We start from the raw sequence: 21,552 nt of genomic DNA on the forward strand, positions 1-21,552 counted from the left end.
TCCTCTACACTTCTGTTTATTCTTCCTGCTTGTTAAAATCACTGACAAGTGCCCTTCATGGGGAAGGGAAGGCAATACTGGGCAAGTCGTCAGGATCCCGATGCTGAGTTCTTAAGTGGGAACCTAGGAAGCCAGAGGTCTGAGGCCAGGCCCTTAGGGTCCTGGAGCTGGGGCTACCACCTGAAGAGAAGTTCGGAGGGCAGCGACAGGGATAGGGCAGCTCCACATGGGCCCCAAACACTCTCCTCCTCAGCCCAGGGAGCTCATCAGGGTCTGGGCCTGCTTCAGTTCTGCAGGGGGAGAGGTAGGCAGTCAAGTATAATCTGGGAGGGCCCCTTACACCTCTAGGGACAGCTCAGCCTCACCTGCCAGCAGGACTTGGAACTTGTCTGCTGAGAGAGACATGGCAACAGGCTGGGCCGGGGCACCCGGGACAGCTGCCACCTCCAGCCGCAGGTGGACCATGGGCTCATCCACGGACTGCAGCAGGCTGGAGCTCAGGGTGTAGTCCACCCGCCAGCCCACACCTGCCAGCCTGTTCACTGCGAGACAAGCCAGGGAGGTCCTCTCAGAATCACAGCAGGAGAGCCAGGCAGCCTTGGCCCCCACCCTGGCTCAGCCCTCAGCCCTTCAAGGCTGCGTGGCTTTTGAGAAGCTCTCATCTCTCTGACCCAGGGCAGGTGGCAATAATCGGGTGCTCAGGCTATCCAGAGCAGATCTCAGAGGAAAGAAACCTGGGCTGGAGTCAGGAGCCCCCACTCTGTGACTGCTTGCCATGTGACCATGGCCAAGTCTCCTGAGGACAAGCACCTCCCATGCTGCATGTACCTTCTAGGATGGAGCCCAGACCCAACCCTGGCCCGCCACTCACTCACCACGCAGGCTGCTGGCCCGCAGGTGCTCCTGCAGGGGGCTTTGCTTCTCCTCATAACAGCGACACAGGCTGGCTGCATGCTCTGGGGGCAGAATGGAGGTGCCCTGAGGCAGCAGGTTGGGACTGGGGCTGCGGCTGCTCAGAAGGCGGGTCTCAGACTCCTGGCCCAGAAAGGGCAGGGCGCATCTTAGGGTCACATGTGTGTGGCCTGGCCTGCTGTCCAGCAGCAGCTTGGCCCACAGGTTACCCAGCGGCCACCCACATGCCCATACCTTTGGGCAGCCCTAGCTGCTGCAGTTCGCTGGACAAGGACTCGCCATCCACACTGTGCTTGGCCGCGCTCGAGAGGATGAAGCTCAACACTGCCACCGTGGCCTTCACATCGCCCGAGTCTGGAGGGAGCCGTGGGTTGGGTAGGGGGGCGTCAGTGTGGCCCCAGCCACCTCCTTGTTGCCCCACTATCTTCAGCTCAGGGGCCCCAGGCCTCCTTGAGCCAAGAGCACTGCTGCTGCTGGCAGAGGACACGGGGTGGGACTGTGGATGTCTTTCTTCCCCTCATGTTCCTCCACTGAGGAAGGCAGAGTAGGGCAGGCTGCTGCGAGGGAGGGCCTCTGTGCCAGGCCTCAGGATGAGTACTCAGGGTCATCCCAAGATCTGTGGGTCAGTGAGGTACTCACCAAACCTGGCGTCAGCAGTGAGCTTCAGGATCTTTTCGTACTATGGGGAAAGGAGGCCTCAGGGGGTGCCAGGCCCTTGCCCACCAGCCCCCCGCCTCCCAGCCTGGATGCTGTGGTAAGGATGGGAGGGATCCAGGGAGTGTGGGAAGCAGATCCCCCACCTCCCTGGGCCTGGTGCAGTTTCAGGGCAGTGGGGTCACAGTCTCGTGGGACAGTGGGGAGCTGTGCCCTGCACTCACATCAATCCCCTGTCCCAGAAGCTCCTTCAGCACCTGGCTACACAGCAGCCGCAGCTTCACCGAAGACTGGAGGGAGAGGCCTCACATCAGCCAGACTGGCCCACCCCCCACGCCAGGGGGTGGGGGGTGCTGGCTCAGAGAGGGCTGGCCATGTGATCAAAGTCACACAGCATGCTAGGACAGGCTGAGAGCACTGAGGCCCCAACACCAGTAATCTCACCATCCTCCACCACCACAGCCCCCCTCCCCGGCCCCTCCCTTCCCCCTCCCCCCAAGTAGACCCTGTGCACTCAACAATCTTGGCCAGCGTGCTGATCTCTGCCAGGACCCAGTCGGGACAGTCCAGATCACCACAGAACCGGAACCTCTGCACAGGAGTGAGGCAGGCAGTCAGGCTGGAGGACGGAGGTGTGGCCAGGATCTGTCTATGTCTCCCTACTATTGCTCCTCAGGGAGCAAGAAGGATGCCCTCTGGCCACCTGTTCTCCCCTATTACCAGGCTGATAGAGGATAGAAATCCCTCTCCCTGACCCACCCTGCCACCACCCTCGTTCTGATGGCAGGCATTCATCTGCTCAGCAAACATCGCCTGGGCACCTTCTCTGTGGGAGATCCCATTCCAAGTGCTGTGGGTACAGCACAGAACTAAACAAAGTCCCTGGTCTCATGACACATGTCACCTCTCTCATGGGCTCCAGCCACACTGGCCCCCTTGCTGTTCCTCAGTTACATCAGTACACTCTCACTGGTGTCCTTGCTGTCCCCTCTGTGGATTGCTCTCTCTCACTTCATTCAGGTCTCTGCTCAAGTGACAACTCTTCCAATGGGCCTTCCCTGACTACATCTTTTTTTTCTTGGTGAGGAAGATTGGCCCTGAGCTAACACCTGTGCCAATCCTCCTCTTTTTGCTTGAGGAAGATTAGCCCTGTGCTAACATCTGTGCCAATCTTCCTCTATTTTATATGTGGGACACCGCCACAACATGGCTTGATGTCTGCAATCAGGATCCGAACCTGCAAACCCAGGCCGCCGAAGCAGAGTGTGTGAACTTAACTACTATGCCACCAGGCCGGCCCCACCACACTTTCTAAAATAGCCCCTTGCACAAGGAAATTTTGGGAACCAGTGGATACATTCACTACCTTGATCATGGTGATGTTTTCATGAATATATACATGTCAAAACTTATTGAATGTTGATTATATTTCAATAAAGCTGGTTTTTTACTATTATTATTATTTTTCCTTCTTCTCCCCAAAGCCCCCCAGTAAATAGCTGTATATTTTAGTTGTGGCACATGGGACGCTGCCTCAGCATGGCCTGATGAGTGGTGCTAGGTCTGCGCCCAGGATCTGAACTGGCAAAACCCTGGGCCACTGAAGTGGAGCATGTGAACTTAACCACTTGGCCATGGGGCCGGCCCTTCAATAAAGGTGTTTAAAAAAATAAAGCAGCTCTTCACCATCATGCTCTAGCCCCTGGGCCTTCCTTCTTGATCTCCTTAGCACTGGTCACAGCATACATCATGTTTCATCATTTATTCAAGGTCTGTTTCCTCTGTTTGAGTGCAAACCCCCCGTCAACAATGTCTTACCAAAATCCTCCATTCCCCTGATCAACTGTCCTTTGTCCTGTTTGCCTGGAAAAGCTCCAACCCACAGCAATACACACGTCCATTTTCCCACACCTCAATCTGGGCTGCTTACAGATGCTGGGAAGAAAACCCCACAAACCAAGGACATGGCACATCCAGGTTCTCCCGATCCTGCCCTCACTGCAGCCTGGCAATGCCAGCCCTCTACTCAGCCCCACATTCACCGTATCAGCCACTTCAGACCCGCCCCAGGACCAACCCTCATGCTCCTTTTCACCTGCCACTCCCCACACCCCCTGATCACATCCGACCCCACTGCACTGGGGCTTCTATGTGGGCCTCCAATGAAGTCCTCTAGCCATGGTCACAAATGGCTCTCTTGTCACTAAATCCAGTTTTCCTCTTCCTTAACTCCTCAGCAGCATCTGACACAAACCCATTCTTTTTCTTGAAGCACCATACTCTTCTTGACTTCTCCCTCTGGCCTGGCCTTGGTCTCATTTGCTGGCTCACTCTCCTTTCTTCAATCCCCAAACGGTCATCTCTGCAGACCACCTGCTGTCACGACTCTGGGCCAGGGGACTGAGGTGACGGCGGTGTTAAGGACAGTCTTGCACTTCTTTCTCTATTTCAGGAGGTTTTAACTTTTTTGTGCCATGAACTCATTTGACATCTGGTCAAGTATATAGGCCTTTCTTAAAACAATGTTCTTAAATGCATAAAATATATAGGATTGCAAAGGAAACTAATTAAAAGTTATCAAAATATTCAATACAAATTGGTGATATGGTATACGTTTCAAGTCTAATAACCATAATTTAGAAATGATGAGCATAAACAATGCCAACAGCTGTCATGTGATATGAAATATCTCTGATTTCTATTAGTGACACAGTTGGAGGTGCTGCTAATAATACTGGGGTTTGTTGCCAATATCCATGATGGAAGGAAATTCTAAATTTCAGTTAGAAGTCAAAGAAATTTAAGATGTCAGATGTTTCCTAAGTTAATGGGTCCCTTTTCCCCCATGGAAGTCTTCTACCATCTGTATTATTTACATATTTTACCACAAGAATGTGTTCCTTGTGTAATTTCTTAAAACACTAGCATTTTCTCTAGGCTCTGTTCTAGGCCCTCTCTTCCCAACTCACACTGTCACGGAGAGAGGTCACACATTTTTAGGGTTCACTGATCATCTTTGTGCTGATGACTCTCAAATTTTTAACTGCCACTGTAGAGTCTCTTCCGAGCTCCAGACCCTTAAATCTAGACTGTCTTGCAGCCAGCTGCACCGGCGGCTCCCACACACCTCACTCAGGCTGTATCACAGCAGCTGGTGCTCTTCCCACTGAAACCTGCTCCCCGTCCTGGGCTTCCCACCCTCTGAGTACCACCACCTGGGAACCGAGCCCAGACGCCTGCCTCGCCTTTTTCCCTCCCGCATTTAGTCCCTGAGCCTTGCGGATTTCCCTCACTTCTACCTCCACTCTCTCTACCCTAACTCAGGTCACACCATCTGCTGGGAGTCTGCTGCCCCAGCCTGGGCTCTCGGCTCCCCTCTTGCTCCCTCTACAAGTCAGCCAGAAGGATCTTTCTAGCTTCCCAGTGCCCTTTTCCTAAAGTCCAAACGCCTTTATGTGCCTCTCAACACCCAGCAAGATTTGCTCTTTGCTTACCTGTTCAGCCTCATCTTTCACTAACCTCCAGTCTATACTCTTCCAGCTAGGTGAAACGCATTCCTTCCCAGGCAGCCCTGCTCTCTCTCATCTGAAGTCTGTGAATATGCTGTTCCCTGTCCGAAGATACGGCATCCCTCACCCGGCCCCCATGCCTCCTGACCCCCGGTACACAAACTGCGCTGCACCCAGCCAGCTTTCTTCCCCGCCCCCAGGCCCTCCGGTTGATGCCATCCTCAGGAAGCCTTCCTAAGCTATGCACAAGGTGCAGTCAGGTCCTTCCCCTCAAGTCTGGACTAGGACCGCCAGTCCAAGCCTCCAGCTTTGCCCTTCCCTCCTGCCACTGCAGTCCCAGCGCGTGGCACAGTGCACAGTATGTAGAGAGGCACTCAAATCTGCTGAAGGAATGAACGGATGGGTGAATTGGAAAGTCCCAATCCAAAAACTCCTCCTTTCCGGCTCTGAGAAGAGCGAAGGGGCTTCCTAAGAGTGCGGAAGGCTGGACCGAATTCTAAGCCAGTTCTTCTCCCAGTCTCGCAGGAGGGCTGGGAAGTGGGCACCCTCGGGAGGTCCTCTTGGGGCAGGGGAAGGCCCGGCAGGGCTCCTGCTCCCGACCAGCCCCGCTTCCTGCGTCAGGGGGCGGGGGCCCTTCTTTCCTGCCAAGGAAGCACCGGGACTCCAAGCCGGCGGGCCGGCCTGCACTGCCTGCAGGGGAGGCCGGGAGGGGGCTCTTCTCTATCAGACCCCCGGCCCTCGGGACGGCACCCAAGGCGTTTGCTGAGGGGACAGCGCAGGCTCTCCACCTCCTCGCACCCGGCGCCCCGCGCTTCCTGCAGCGGCAGCAGGGAGATTTGGGGGATCCTACCCTGCCCGCCCAGCATCCCCCGCCTCGCATCGCCCAGCATCCCTCACCATCGCGCCAGGAGGCCCGGACCAGGCAGCCGCTCCTTCCGGTCGCGCCTGGTCAGCTGACCCCGCGGGCACGTGAGGCCGGGCGGGGCCGCCTCGGCGTGGGGGCGTGGCCGGCGGCGGCCTCCCGAGCCGCCAGGGGCGGAAGGCCGGGGTCGTGCGGCGTCCTCGGAGCGCTTCCCCGGGCGCGACCGGCGCCGACCCCCAGGTAACGGAGCACACATCCAAAGCGGGAGGAAAGGAGTGGAAGCCATTTAACTTGTTCAACTTAAGGGAGCAGGAGCTCTGGCGCCCTGACTGGCCTTTAAAGTAATTCCCTTGTGAGAGGGTGTTGGGGTCATTTCCGTGTTTTCCACCAGTAAGCGATGGCATTGTTTATAGCTATAGTTATGGCTTGTTTATAGCTAAAAAGACCTATTTTTAAAACTCTATTAAAACATAATACGCATACAGAAAACTGTACGTATTGTAAATACGAAGCTGAATGAATTTTCATAAACTGTACATACACCCTATGTAACCAGCACCCATATAAGGAAACAATGTTACCAGCACCCCAGATGTTTCCTTCAAGGGTATTTGATTTCATTTTGATGAATCCCCTTAGTTGCCCAGCAAAAAGGACTATTAAAATTGACGTGCACGTTCAGAACTGTTTCCCTATGGCTTCGCCAACGTTAGATGTTTATCTTAATTTTTCCCAGTCTAATGTGAGAAAAATAGGTTGTCTTAAATTGCATTAGTTTGCTTACTGCTAAGTTGAGCAAATGGATGGTCTCGAAAAACGAAATTTCCACTATTCACGTGAAGAGGTAAAAACAAACACAAAACAGCAACAACAAAAATACACTAGAGAAGAGACTAATAAACGAAGACGACATTGAGCAGTTTGAGATGGTTCCTCGGTTCTCTGCCCTCCTCCCCGTACACCGGGCCCAGCTGGTTTTGTTGTCCTGGCCTTGCAAGCTTTGAAGGACAGATAGAGCCTATGACAATTAAAGTGCTCCATAAATAGATAGAGCTGGAAAACTTCCCAATTCGTGCTAAAATTGATCTCATGTGTAAAGAGCTTTTTAAAAATGGTAAATGTCAGCGTGTTGAAGTCAATAGTGTGTTAAAATACTACACCGTGTCAAAGAAAAATTTTATTTTAGGAATATAAGAGGGCCGGCTCCGTGGCAGAATGGTTAAGTTCGCGCGCTCCGCTGACCTGGGAGCGGACATGGCACCGCTCGTCAGACCACGTTGAGGCAGCGTCCCACGTCCCCCAACTAGCAGGACCTGCAACTAAGATATACAACTGTGTACAGGCGGGGTTTGGGGAGATAAGGCAGAAGAAAAAAAAAAAGATTGGCAACAGTTGTTAGCCCAGGTGCCAATCTTTAAGAAAGAAAGAAAAAAAAAGAATATAAGAATGATTCAACTTGTATTTCATCATATCACTAGGTTAAAGAAGAAAAAAATTGATAGATTTGGAAAACCACTTTTTATTAAAAGGGAGAAAAAAGAAAAATTAGGAATAGATGAAAACTGCCTTAAGTTGGTAGAGTATTTGAAAAACAAAATAGTAACCAACAAACTTAACAGACAGGCACATTATTTAAATTTGGAAATAAGGAAAAAGGTGGGTGGCATGTCTGTTTAATGTCATTCTGGAGCGTTGTCTCACTGATTTGTTCCATAAATACAGGTTATTTAGAGTGGTGGTTCTCAAACTTTAGAGAGCATCAGCGTCGCCTGCAGGGCTTGTTAAAGCAGAGTGCTGCCCCCACCCCAGCCCCGAGGCTTCTCATGACATGGACCTGGGATAGGACCTGAAAATTGGCATTTTCAACAAGTTCCAGGTGAAGCTGATGCTTTCAGTTTGGGGACTATACTTTGAAAACCAGTAATGTAAGAAAATGTACCTGAGAAGTTGTATGTTAACGTATAGACTTCTGTCCAGTAGAAAAGATCACCCGAAAGATTGCAGTTTTATTGCAGTATAGGGCATGAACAGGTTCGTCTCTAACTCAGCACGTGCTTCAGAATGTCTTTCCTGCTTCACTAGAAATACTTTTTCTCAAAATGTTCCTTGAACGAGCTTTATCATCTTACTGATTCCCTCATTAATTAAAATATTTGACACACATTCCTTCATTATTTGTGTGAAAATCATGTTTTTCATTTTTTGTGAATTAAACTTGGACACAGTATACAAGTGTACTAGCCAGGACAGGAGCACACAGATCCTAGCATACTTTCATACTAGGCGTATTCCCAGTCAAGTCAGGAGCAGGAGTAATGTGCTATCATTACTGTGACCCAATACTGTTCTGTGTTAAGGCCAGCAGTTCTCAACTGAGGGGGATTCTGCCACCGGGGGGATATTTGGCCGTGTCTGAGATGTTTTTAGCCGTCATGACTAGGAAGTGCTACTAGCACCTCGAGGGCAGAGGCCAGCAGTGCTGCTAAGCATCCTGCGATGCACAGGACAGTCCTCCATGACAAAGAATTATAGCCAAAAATGTCAATAGTGCTGCTTTTGAGAAACTCTATTCTAGATAAATAAGACATGGGAAAACTTTTAGCATGAATGTTGAAAAATAATAAACTAGTATTTGTAGATGACAGTCTCTCTAGAAAATCTAAGAGAACCACCTGAAGAACAATTAGAAGTCACAGAATGCCAGGAGGCCAGTGGGGACTGTACTTTGGAGTGGAGTGGAGCACTGCGCGTAGACCAGGCTCTCCAGGTTCCCCTGGGGCAGAGGTATCAGAGACCCGCAGGTGAGCACCTGCTTGTCCTCGTCTCACAGGGGGAGACGGGGAGGCTTCACAAGGAGGTGGAGGCAAGCAGGGGAGGCCAGGCCACGTCTGTTGGACCCCCTGCCAGCCTGAGAGAAAGCCAGAGGTCAGAGCTGGGAGGTCTTGAGAGCCCTGGCCCAGCCCTGGTTTCACTGATGGAGGTGAGGCTCAGGGAGGGGAAGGGTTAGCCCAAGTCACCGAGCCTGTAAGGGGAGGGCCCAGACGAGAACCCAAGAACCCTGGGCTAGTTGAAGACCCTATCATTTTGCCCTGCAGATCGTGGCTGGAGTCCAGTCCATCCTCTGGTCAGGATGTGATTTTTTGGCCTCTGACACCAAGGCCCACCTCACCTGTCCCTCTTCTCACTTGCAGCTGGCTGCCACACTCGGGCAGCCCCACATCGCAGTCGAGCATCTCCTGAGGGGGTCTGAGGGGCTGGGTCCCAGGGTCAGTTCCTCAGGCAGGACCAGGTGGCCGGTCCCAAACAAGTCCCTGTGCACCTTCCCCATCAGCTGGGCCTTCCTGCACTGCACAGCCCTGGGGGATGGATGTGGGGGGATTCCAAGGACGAGCCCTCCCTGAGACTGGCCGCCTCCTTGCAGCCCCCACAGCAACACTGCCACCCCTAGACCTACCCACAAGTCCCATGTCCATCTAGTCTGCCTCCCCAGGCTTCAGAAACACTGGGCTTTGTACCCACCCCACTCCTCACACTTGGTTCCCTGCCTAGCAGGCTGCTCAAAGGGGGACTGGTTCCACCTGTTGGATAAAGGTCTTCAGAAATCACCTTTTTCAGGATTATTTTCTCCTTCATTCATTCCTTTACTCACCAAATACCCACTGTCCACATCTCTATGCCACGCTCCGCGGGGTGATAGGTCAAGCAGAGTGCTCGTCCCAAGGAGTTCCCCCGTTTAGACACAGACAGACAGGCAGACGCTCAGACCATGATGTCCTCTGGTCGAGTGGGCACCCGGAGCTGGGGGGAAAGGGAAGGCCTCACTCATAGGAAGTGATGGTGGGTGTGAATGTGGAGGGGTGGGCGCGGGTATCCAGGCAGAGGTCCCAGCTTGTGAAACGGGGGTGGGGGCACGGCCTGCTCTGTCTGGAAGGCTTCCTGACCCTGCCACTGTAGGCCCTGGCTGGACAGGTCAAGGCTTCATGTTGACTTTTTAAATGATATTTAACACATTTTAATTGTATAACTAAACATGATTATTGTACTAAAAATCACAAAATACAGAGAAGTTAAAAAATATCAGTAAACCCCTTCTGTCCCCAAATAACTTCTCCAACAGCTCTTTCTGATTTTTTTCCATGCATATGCAGCTGTGACATAATAAACATGTATTTGGTCTCTGCCCTCAGTTCCTGAAATGGAGCTCCTAAATCTGTTGGAGTTCCCTGGGTGATAGGAGTGTCTTTTGTTCTAATGAGGTGACTCTGAGTGGGCTCCTGCATGGCTCCTGGATGGGAGCCGGTCACCAGGAAGACCAAGCCATGATTAGATCTTGGGAGGGGCTGCAGATTGAATTAACAATCCATCATGCCTACAGGATGAAGCCTCCATAAAAATCCCTGATCCTCAGAAAGCTTCGGGGTCAGCGACTACATCCGTGTACTGGGAGGGTGCTGCGCCCTACTCCATGGGACAGAAGCTCCTGCATTCAAGACCCCGCCAGATCTCATCCTATGTATCTCTTCATCTGCTGCTCATCTGTATCCTTTATTACTGAGCATAAGTGTTTCTCTAACTTCTGTGAGCTGTTATAGCAAATTCTCTAACCTGAGGAGTGGGTTGTGAGGACCCTGATTTGTAGTCAAGTTGGACAGAAGTGTGGGTAACTGGGAGACCCACTGCTTGCAACTGCCATCTGAAGTGGGAGCAGTCTTGGGGGACTGAGCCCTTAACCTGCGGGGTCTGGTGCTAACTCTAGGTATGTAGTATCAGAATTGAATTGAAGTGTAGGACACTCAGCTGGTGTCAGAGGATTGGCTGGTGTGCAGGGAAAATACCCCATACGGGGACCGGCCCTGTGGCCGAATGGTTAAGTTCCTGCTCTCAGCTTCGGCAGCCCAGGTCCTCACTGGTTTGGATCCTGGGCGTGGACATGGCACTGCTCATCAAGCCATGCTGAGGCAATGTCCCACATGCCACAACTAGAAGGACCCACAACTAAAAGTATACAACTATGTACAGGGTTGGGGGGGGGGTGGTTTGGGGAAAAAAAGGAAAAATAAAATCTTTAAAAAAAAAACCCCATACATTTGATGTCAGAGTATTCAGTGAATAAAGGAATAGAATTTTTCCTTTTAGGGATTACAAATATAAATTTCATAAAATGGTATCCTCTCCTACGTTCTGTATTGGAATCTAATTTGTCACTCAGCAGTGACTAGGGGCAGGCTCTGAACAGGTTAGGAATTGTGTGGGCCCTGCCCTGGCTCCCAGCAGGGGTGAGAGCACTGGAAGAGGAGTCTAACTATGTTGCTGGTGACCTTGGACAAGTCTCTACCCTCCTCAGAGCCTCACTTTCCTTAGTCAAATTAAGGGCAAGAAGGGGTGCAGGTAGGACTAGATCAGTGGCTGAAAGTCAGAACCGCCACACAAAGCTGTGTGGACTGTGAACTGCACAACTCCAGGGGAAGGGTGTTCTCATCATAATCTGTGTGAATGGAGCCCCCAGAGCTGGGCAACAAGTGCACTCTGCCCAAAATGTGGTGTGTGAACCTGTTGGTACACAAGATGATTGAAGTGGATACAGACGCATTTATTTTTACAGTTACCTTCTATTTATAGCAAATGAGACTGATTTTCCCCTTATGGTATATCAGGATCCCCTGAAGGGCTTGTTAAACCACAGATTGCTGAGCCTCACTCCCCAGAGTTTCTGATTCAGTAGATCTGGGGTGAAGCCTGAGAATTGCATTTCTAGCGAGTTCCCAGGTAATGCTGATGCTGCTGATTCAGGGACCATACTTTGAGAACCACTAATCAAGTTGCCTTTTCAAATACATTTGTTTAGGCTTTAAAAATGAGTTGATTTAAAGCACTTGAATAGATATTTAACATCACTAACCATTAGGGAAATGCAAATTAAGACCCTGGTAAGAGATCACTACATAGCTATTAGAATAGCTGAACTAAAAAGTAGTGACAATATCCAATCCTGATGAGGATGTAGATAAGACTGGATCTGTCATACATTGCTAGTGGGAATAGAGAATGGTGCAGACACTCTGGAAAATAGTTTAGCAGTTTCTTTAAAAACTAAACATATACCTTCTATACAACCCAGCAATTGTACTTCTGGGCATTTATTCTAGAAAAATGAAAACTTATGTCTGCACCAAAACCTGTAAATGGCTGTTCATGGAAGATTTATTTGTAATAGCCCCAAACTGAAAACAACCAAATATTGCTCAAATGGTGAATAGTTAAGCAAACTGTTCTACATCCATACTATGAAATACTGTTCAGCAATAAAAAAGGAACAAGCTATTGATACATGCAACAACTTGCATGGGTCTCAAGGGTATTATGCTGAGTGGGAAAAAAAGGCCAATCTCAAAAGGTCACTTAGTATGTGTTTCCATTTATATAACTGTCTTTTGTTTTTTTTTTAAAGATTGGCCCTGAGCCAACGTCTGTTGCCAATCTTTTTCTTCTTCTTCTTCTTCTTATTCTTCTCCCCAGAGTCCCCCGGTACATAGTTGTATATTCTAGTTGTGGGTCCTTCTGGTTGTGCTATGTGGGACGCCACCTCAGCATGGCTGGATGAGCGGTGCTAGGTCTGCACCCAGGATCTGAACCGGTGAAACCCTGGGCCGCCAAAGCAGAGTGCATGAACTTAACCACCCAGCCATGGGGCTGGCCCCTATATAACAGTCTTGAAATCACAAAATTGTAGAGATGGAAAGCAGATCAGTGGTTGCCAGGGGATAGGGAGGGAGGAGCAGGTGTGAGTACAAAGGAGCAGCAGAAGGAGCTCTTTGTGGTGGGGGAACAGTTTTGTATCTTGATTATAGGTGGTTACATGAATTTACATATGTGATAAAACGACATAGAACTATACGTTTGGCATTGTTTTGATATTGTACTGTACTATGTCGAATGTAATCATTAGAGGAAACAGAGTGAAGGGTACATGGAACCTCTCTGCACTATCTTTTAAATCTCCTCTGAATCTATAATTATTTCAAAATAAAAAGTTAAATTAAAAAATGAAGAATTGGTTTAAATGGAAATATTAAGTAAAAAATAATACTTGACAGTATCGAGATCTGCATATACAGTATGCAGGTCTGGCAAAAATTTTGATATAGTAAACAACTAAGGATCTCTGATGCATCTAACACACAACTCCCCCAATCCAGGCCCTGCGCGAAGCCAGGCCACTTGCAGGAGGCTGGGGCTTTGGACTCTGCTTCCATCTTGACAGAGGGGTAGGGTTGCCACATAAAGTACAGGATGCCCAGTGAAATTTAGATGTCTGGTAAGCAAGGAAGAATGTTTTTAGTATAAACATGTCCCATTCATTATTTGGGACATACTAAAAAAATTATTCCTCTAACTTATTTAATATATTTAGTGTTGTTATTTTTTTAAGCCCTTGTCTGCTATTTCTAATATCTGAGCCATTTATGGGTCTGCTTGTGTTGACTGGTTCTTCTCTTAATTTTAGGATTTTTTTTTTTTTTTTTTGCTTCTTTACACATCTAGCAAATATTTTTTGATATGGTGAACGTGCATTGTTATGATTTGGATTATGTTATCTTATGCTAAATAGTGTTGAGTTTTGTTCTGGCAGGCAATTAAATTACTGATGGCTTAACTTGATTGTGTATGTCAAGTCTTGGTTTTAGGTTTTCTTAGCATATGTCTTTTTTCATTTTGCCCCTCTTCCTAGGGAATCTTCCTTACTCCCAAAGCATAGCCTTTTAGGCCCTCATGTGAATGTCTGGGATGTTCACTGAGGCCTCTCTATTCTGGCTGGGTCAGGACTCCAGTGTCTCGCTGGCATTCTGTGACCTCTGAAATAGCTCAGCTCCCCAGCAGCTGTTCTCTGCTAGGCCTTGCAGAGTCTCAGTCTGCACATTCGTAGTTTAGGGTTTGACCAAGGACCTGAGGAGAACCTCTATGAGATTTCTGGGGCTCCTTCTCTGTCAACTCCATCCTTCCTGGTACTCTACCATGCAAGTTTTATTAGCCCTGAACTCCAATCTTCATTTCCTCCACCAAGCAAGATTGATGCTCTCTACTTGAACTCCACTTCCTTGTGCCATCATTAGAGGCTTGGAAATGTCTCCCAGGCAGAAAGACGTGAAACTCACTTCATATGATTCCCTTCTCTCAGATGTTGTAAACTTGCACTGTCTATTGCCCAATGACTGAAGACAATTTTTTCATTCATTCTGTTTAGTTTTTTAGTTTTATGATGGGAGGTGATAATCAATACAGGTACTCCACCATGGGCACAATCAGAAGTGCTATTATTATTTATTCTATTCTAAAAGTAGAGAAAACAAAGACCAACTATTCTAAGAAAATGGGAAAGATATATGAAATTTCAAATAAAAAGAAACGCAAATGCTTCTGACACATACAAAAAGATGTTCAACCTCAGTGGTAATAAGAAAGATACAAATTAAAACTACACGGAGAAACTCCTACTTACGGAGTAACAGGGACCAGATTTACCTCCCCCCTTGAACAACAAAACTGGACAGAATATATAAAACAACAATTTTCAGACATTGTACAATAGCTAGACCAGAACTGTGATCACTAAAAGAAGATGAACCTTACGGTTTCCTCAGTTTACTTCTGGGAGCAGTTTACAAGCTGAAATACAGGGAAGGGAATCCAAACAAAGCCCAGTTGTCCTACTGAGTTGAAGAGATGGAGATGGGAGTTTAGGAAGATGAAAGTGGATAGAATTTGTGAGGCAGAGTACCAAAGAGGAGGGAGCTTCAGAGAGAGAGCGTGAGTGAGCACAATCTGGAGAACTGCAGAAGTTTCCTCAAGTCTTTGGCTCAGTACTAACATATACATGTGTGAGAGGAAACTACAAGTGTGGGGAAAAAACTACCAGAAAGCAGAAGACTAAACGATTCCCAGAGCTTGCAGGAGACTAGAAACGATTCCTATTTTTACTAGCCAGAATAGAAACACCTCCTGGGGCCGGCCCAGTGGTGCAGCGGTTAAGTTCACATGTTCCGCTTCTCAGCAGCCCAGGGTTCACCAGTTTGGATCCCGAGTGCAGACATGGCACCGCTTGGCAAAAGCCACGCTGTGGCAGGTGTCCCACATATAAAGTAGAGGAAGATGGGCACAGATGTTAGCCCAGGGCCAGTCTTCCTCAGCAAAATGAGAAGGATTGGCAGTAGTTAGCTCAGGGCTAATCTTCCTCAAAAAAAGAAAAGAAAAAAAAAAAAGAAACACCTCCTAAAACACAGGACATTGAATAGAATCTTTAGAAAAGCATTGCCTCAACAGTTGGGCTCAAATAGCACTAGACTAAAGGCTGCTCTGAAACTGTCCTAACAAAGCTTGAAAGCAAGCCTTGAATGGATCCAGTTTATTTCAAGTAACTTAAATTGCACTGGAACAAAGTCTGAAACTATTTAAAAGAAAACAACAAAATCCAGCATCTACAACATAAAAATCACATCTATTACCCAGTCAAAAATTGCCAGGAATGCAAAGAGGGAGGAAAATAGGAATTACAACCAGCAGAAAAATCAATCAATGGAAATAGACCCTGAAATAACAAAGATGATGTAAATATCAGATAGGAACATATAAAAATAGCTGCTATAAATACGCTGCATATCTTTAAGAGGGTAGAGAAAAACTTGAACATGAGAAAAGATAAATGGAAGATATAAAAAAACCCAAATGAATAAAAAAGTCAACAATGCATGGGATTAACAGGAGATTAGTCACTGCAGAAAAAAAGAGGAGTGAATCTGAAGGCAATGAACTTGAATAGAAGCTATTGAAAATGAAAGGTAGAAAAAAGACTGAAAAAGATGAAGAGAACATCTGTGATTTATGAGTCAATATCAAGTGGTTTAACATACGTGTAATTGGAATCCCAGAAGGGGAAGAGAGAGGGTCCGGAAAAATATTCAAAGAAGTCATGGCCATGGGGGCTGGCCCTGTGGCTGAGTGGTTAAGTTCACGTGCTCCGCCTTGATGGCCCAGGATTTTGCTGGTTCGGATCCTGGGCGTGGACATGGCACCACTCATCAGGCCATGCTGAGGCAGTGACCCACATGCCACAACTAGAAGGACCCACAACTAAAATATACAACGATGTACCAGGGGACTTTGGGGAGAAAAAGGAAAAATAAAAAAATCCTAAAGAAAAAAAAGAAGTCATGGCCAAAAATGTTCCAAATTTGATGAAAACTGAAATCCTGCATATCCAACATACCCCAAGGAGAAGAAGACCACACCAAGGCATATCATAATAAAATTGCTTAAAAAAAAGGGATAAAGAAAATCTCTTCAAAGAAGGCAGAGAATAAAGGCCCATTATGCACAGAGAAACAAGGATGACACCAAGCTTCTCAGAAACTATGTAAACCAATCGATAACTGCATGTTATCTCTAATGTGCTGAAAGAAAAAATCCCCCTAGAATTCTATATTCAGGAAGAAAATCTGTAAAAAATTAAGGCAAAATAAAGACGTTTTCACACAAACAGAAGCTGAGATAATTAATCACCAGCAGATCTGCATACAAGAAACATTAAAAGAAGTTCTTTAGTCAGAAGAAAGATGATACCAGATGGAAATTTGGATCTACACAAAGGAATGAAGAGCATTGACATGATAAATTTAAGAGTTTTTTTCTCATTTTCGATTTCTTTAAAAATATCAGTGGGGCCAGCCTGGTGGTGTAGTGGTTAAGTTTGTGTGCTCCACTTTGGCAGCCTGGAGTTCGTGGGTTCAGATCCCAGGCATGGACCTACACACCACTCATCAGGACAGGCTGTGGCAGCGTCCCACATACAAAACAGAGGAAGATTGGCACAGATGTTACCTCAGGGCCAATCTTCCTTGCCAAAATAAATAAATAACTATAAATAAATAAATAAAAACTCCTTAAAAAACATTGATAGTTTAAACCAAAAGTAATAATATATTGTGGGGTTTATAACAAATGTAGAAGTAAAATGATGGCAAGAGGGGCTGGCCCCGTGACAGAGTGGTTAAGTTTGCACACTCCACTTCAGTGGTGTGGCCCAGGGTTCTGCTGGCTCAGATCCTGGGCATGGATGTGGCACGGCTCATCAGGCCATGTTGAGGCGGTGTCCCACATGGCACAACCAGAAGCACTCATGACTAGAATATACAACTATGTACCGGGGGCTTTGGGGAGAAAAAGAAAAAAAAAGATCGGCAACCGATGTTAGCGCAGATGCCATTCTTAAAAACAAAATGATGACAAGAATAGCACAAGGACAAGAGCGGGGAATGAAAGTCCACTGTTGAGAGTGGCCGTAATCTCTGCATTTCTGCCGGGAATACTTCCTGCTCCTGGCAATGGGAGGGGGCAGTCTCCGAGCTTTCCACTTGGCCCTTTCTGCTATAATGGCTCATATACACAGGTTAGGGAATAAATGTGAGAGCTCTGTTAGCTGCTAAGCATACTTATCTCAATTACATGTTTAGGGAGAAGAAAGGTGACAACAGGGCGGGCTACGGCCCTAGTGGATGCGCGAGCAGATTGTCTTCATCCAGGCCTTCATTTATTACCTAGCCTCCACATGTCTACTCTTACTGGGGGGCACGATGGCATTGTGAGTCTCATGGTGCCAGTGTCAGCTCTGATCTTATATTAAAGCTCTCAAGGGGCCGGCCTGGTGGCACAGTGGTTAAGTGCGCACGTTCCTCTTTGGTGGCCCGGGGTTCACTGGTTCGGATCCCGGGTGCAGACATGGCACCGCTTGGCAAGCCATGCTGTGGTAGGCGGCCCACGTGTAAAGTGGAGGAAGATGGGCACGGATGTGAGCTCAGGGCCAGTCTTCCTCAGCAAAAAGAGGAGGATTGGCGGTAGGTGTTAGCCCAGGGCTAATCTTCCTCAAAAAAAGTAAATAAAAATAAAGCCCTCAAAAGGTTCAGATGTACCCTTTTTCACCAGATATAGTTACTTTGGTAAATGACCACAGATCTCTTTGGGGATGGATTGAGGTAATATTTATTGAATATACTTGTGGTAATGTTGCAGGATCTTTTCTCAAGAATACCCAGCCTCCTCTAGATCTCAATTGTCTCGGTCTGGAAACTAGGCAAGGGATTGCAATTTTTTGTTGCAGCCTTCTGCTTGCCAGATCTTGGTTTGGTTTTGTTTTTCAAGTTAAGAAATGCCTCTGGAATATCATCAGTTTTTGGCCAATGCCACAGGTCCCTGACGATCAAGGCACTCTGGTTCTTACTCCAGCCTTGCTGCCAATTAAGTTCATACATCCACCTTTTCATTAATGGTTAACTCTCACCACCTGGCTTCTGTTATTCCGGCATCCCACCATCCCTGCAGACACTAAGGCGGCTGGATTCACAGCAGCATCTCCTACTGTCAAGCCTGGCCTACAAAGAGCTAGTGCCATTGAGTCTCGAAGATTCAGGTGCTCCTCACTGGTGCCATCATTGTTAACTTAGGGGCATTCTTCTGAGCCCTCCAAGGGGACATAGTTGAGCGATGGATTCTCTGCTTGCATATACTGTAATAAAACCATTCTAGGGGCCGGCCCCGTGGCTGAGTGGTTAAGTTCACGCGCTCTGCTTTGGCGGCCCAGGGTTTTGCCGGTTCGGATCCTGGGTGCAGACATGGCACCGCTCATCAGGCCACGCTGAGGCAGCATCCCACATAGCACAACCAGAGGCACTCACACCTAGGATATACAACTATGTTGGTGGGGGAGGGGGTGGCTTTGCGGAGAAGAAGGAAAAAAAAGATTGGCAACAGATGTTAGCTCAGGTGCCAATCTTTAAAAGAAAAAAACCAACAATTCTAACATTCCTATCTCCCTGAACCTTCGGACTCCTTTTGGGATACTTTGGGAAAGCAGCTGTACAATCTCCACCTACTTTAACTGCTGTAACTGTCATGTCTATGCTTCAAGGAGCCATTCCAGCAGTGTGTCAGAGCTCCAGGTGTCCTTGCCAGGACATTAAATCCTTAGTCACAGGAGAGTGTTCCCAGGTCAATAAATTCTCATATATGCAACCTTTTATTCTACCCTTTGTCCAACAACCTCGTCTTCCCCTACACCACCTCGCCCAGATTCCTCCAGTACATACGGGACAGCTCCTGCAACTCTTTTTGTGACTAAATCATTTCACTCAGAGCAGGATTGTCCTTGCGACCTTGGGTCATGATGAGGACTGACTCTAGTTATTGGTCTGGTGGCAACGTGGGGAGGCAACGAGGAGAACACACATCATGGTTCTGTAAGGATCCAGCTCAGGGAAGTTTTTGCCTAGTCTGCAGGCAGGGGAGGCTGCTCTCCTCTAGCAAGAGGCGGCGCTGCTCCTTGCCTAGACCACTCAGGGGAAACTGGAGGCTCAAGGTTCTCGGGTGCATCCACTCAAACTCCCCCGTCCCAGGGATCAGGATCCCAGGACTTTCCCATCAGGATGGGAGACCCTCTACCATTGACCCTTCAGTCTCCGCAGTTCTGCTGTCCTTGTGACTCAGCTCTGTGTCTGATTTTGTGCCCATTCTACTCTCCAGGGGCAGGAGAAGAGAGTTTCTTTAAATCTTGTCTTTGGCTTTGAAGAGCCTCTTGCTGGCCAAAAATAGAATATTTCAAGTATCAGAAAAAACCCTGCAATGAATTGAAATACATCAAATATTTTAGCAGTCTGAGTGCTCTGAGTCGACTGTTGGCTAAGTCAAGCCTGCTGTTCTGTTTATTTAGAAGAAAATAAGTTGATCACCTTTGGAGGATGCTATTGGATGAACTTTTAGTCTAAAAACTCTTAAGTAATGGAAAAGAATCAAGTATTTTTCTGCCTTTCTTACACAAACTATACTTTAGTGTTACCAAATATAAGAGTTGATGAAGGAAAACTCTTTTTTTTAATTGAACACCTGTAATGTGTCAGGCACTGCCGTAAGCACTTTCTTTTTTCTTTTGGTGAGGAAGATTGGCCCTGAGCTAACATCTGTTGTCAATCTTCCTCTGTTTTTTTTTCTCCCCAAAGCCCAGTACATAGTTGTACATCTTACTTGTAAGTCCTTCTAGTTCTTCTATGAGGGATGCCACCACAGCATGGCTTGATGAGCAATGTGTCCAGGATTTGAACTGGTAAACCCCTTTTGGGGACACTTACCCTACATCCCTCATGACACTCTTATCCTGTTGGCCAGAACTAAGTCACATGGTCACACCCACCTACAAGGGAGACTGGCAAATACAGTCTTTATTCTGGATCACCTTGTGCCCAGCTAAAAATACGGGATAGTATTACTAATGAAGAATGGGAGGAGGAGTATTCCGGGACAACTGGTGGTCTCTGCTCATGCCCTCCCCTTTCCTATCCTGTCCTACTGTCCTCCAGGAAGCCTTCCCTGACACCCCAGTACTTACGAAGCCCCTCTTCCTCTGACCACTGTAAGGAAATTTTGAATAAGAAAAAAGTAATTGAATGTTTCCACTGGAAAACTACGCATTGTTTTGATTAGAACACACCTTTCTGGTGCTCTGTATATTTTTTTTCCGCAACCCTTTTTTACAACTATGTATGTTGTAGACGACAGCAATGCAAAATAATACTTGTCTATAATCATGCGAATAAGTTGCCCACTGGAGATTCAATTGACTCCCCCTGCCAATGGACAAAGCCAATTTTACATGTGTACATTGATTTCAACATTTCTTTAGTCCACATAAATTTATGCTTCTTCGGCTTCTCTTTGAACTGGTTGTAACATCTGCCTGGTTCCCTCATTCATAGTGAGATAAACACAGTCTTTTTTTTTTTTTTCTGCTTTTTCTCCCCAAATGCCCCCAGCATGTAGTTGTATATTTTTAGTAGTGGGTCCTTCTAGTTGTGGCATGTGGGACACCACCTCAGCGTGGTCTGATGAGTGGTGCTATGATGTCCATGCCCAGGATCCGAACCGGTGAAACCCTGGGCTGCCAAAGTGGAGCATGTGAACTTAACCGCTTGGCCACGGGGCTGGCCCCTAAACACAGTCTTTAACGTGTGTTCATTTTTTATCTATATGAGAATCATGATTTTCCTCTTTTTTTTAAACTATCTTGCGGCAACACTTACAGCCTGACTGGTAAGGGGAGAATCCAGCCAGAGGTTCCAGCAGGACAGATGCCAGCCTGGGCAGAAAAGCCGGGGAAGGAGTGGCATTGGGGGTCAGGCCCCTGACCAGGAAGGAAGTGCCTTAGGAGATAAAGGGCAGGTCTGGGGCCAGGTTTCCTACTTGGGGCACCATCATTCCCAGTGGAGAGGGACAGGCAGCAGGTGGGGCCTGAGGCAGAGCAGGGAGGCAGTCGCTCTGCCTAATTCAGCAAGGAGATTTACTTGTCCTTGCCCCTGACAGGGGCTCACAGAATGATTCTGACCCTGTCGACCTGCTTGGAAGATGTGGGGTAATATCCTGGATACCTGGGTAATGAGGAAGGGGGCAGGGCTGGATTCTGGGACTCTGAGACCCTTCCCAGACCAGGGGTGGGGTGGGGTGGGGGGCTTGACTGGGTCCCTGAGGGAGGGAACTGGAGGCTCTGGAATGTGGCTGGAGGGTGGGGGGAGGATTCTGTCC

At 47.8% G+C, this 21,552-nt stretch overlaps 1 protein-coding gene and 1 long non-coding RNA gene across 6 annotated transcripts in view; one reads left to right on the plus strand and one right to left on the minus strand.

The window, feature by feature from the left end:
- COMMD4 (COMM domain containing 4) lies at positions 1-6,236 on the minus strand. The gene is made up of 8 exons (XM_023653327.2): positions 5,973-6,236; positions 2,086-2,157; positions 1,791-1,856; positions 1,552-1,591; positions 1,147-1,266; positions 876-956; positions 366-542; positions 1-290 (listed from the first exon to the last, which is right to left on the minus strand). The coding sequence occupies exons 1-8, from the start codon at positions 5,973-5,975 to the stop codon at positions 250-252; spliced, it is 600 nt and encodes a 199-aa protein (XP_023509095.1). The 5' UTR covers positions 5,976-6,236; the 3' UTR covers positions 1-249.
- LOC138917331 (uncharacterized) overlaps positions 6,057-21,552 on the plus strand; it is a 22,739-nt gene continuing 7,243 nt past the window's right edge. For 3 of the 5 annotated variants that reach the window (XR_011425182.1, XR_011425179.1, XR_011425185.1), the window contains exons 1-2: positions 6,057-6,177; positions 10,313-10,693. This is a non-coding gene — a long non-coding RNA (uncharacterized lncRNA). Of the gene's footprint in view, positions 6,178-10,312; positions 10,694-13,666; positions 14,218-21,552 lie in introns of all 5 variants that reach the window. The other 2 variants (XR_011425180.1, XR_011425186.1) reach the window with 2 other exon arrangements.

Source organism: Equus caballus, chromosome 1 (assembly GCF_041296265.1).
Source record: "Equus caballus isolate H_3958 breed thoroughbred chromosome 1, TB-T2T, whole genome shotgun sequence".
NCBI lineage: Eukaryota > Metazoa > Chordata > Mammalia > Perissodactyla > Equidae > Equus > Equus caballus.

Bases quoted from the DNA above. Each gene is read 5' to 3' on its own strand.
- COMMD4 (XM_023653327.2), bottom strand. The intron at 1,857-2,085 runs GTTGAGTGCACA...CTCTCCCTCCAG, and splicing joins TCAGCACGCTGGCCAAGATT to TCTTCGGTGAAGCTGCGGCT. The intron at 543-875 runs GTGAGTGAGTGG...CTTGTCTCGCAG, and splicing joins GCGGGCCAGCAGCCTGCGTG to TGAACAGGCTGGCAGGTGTG.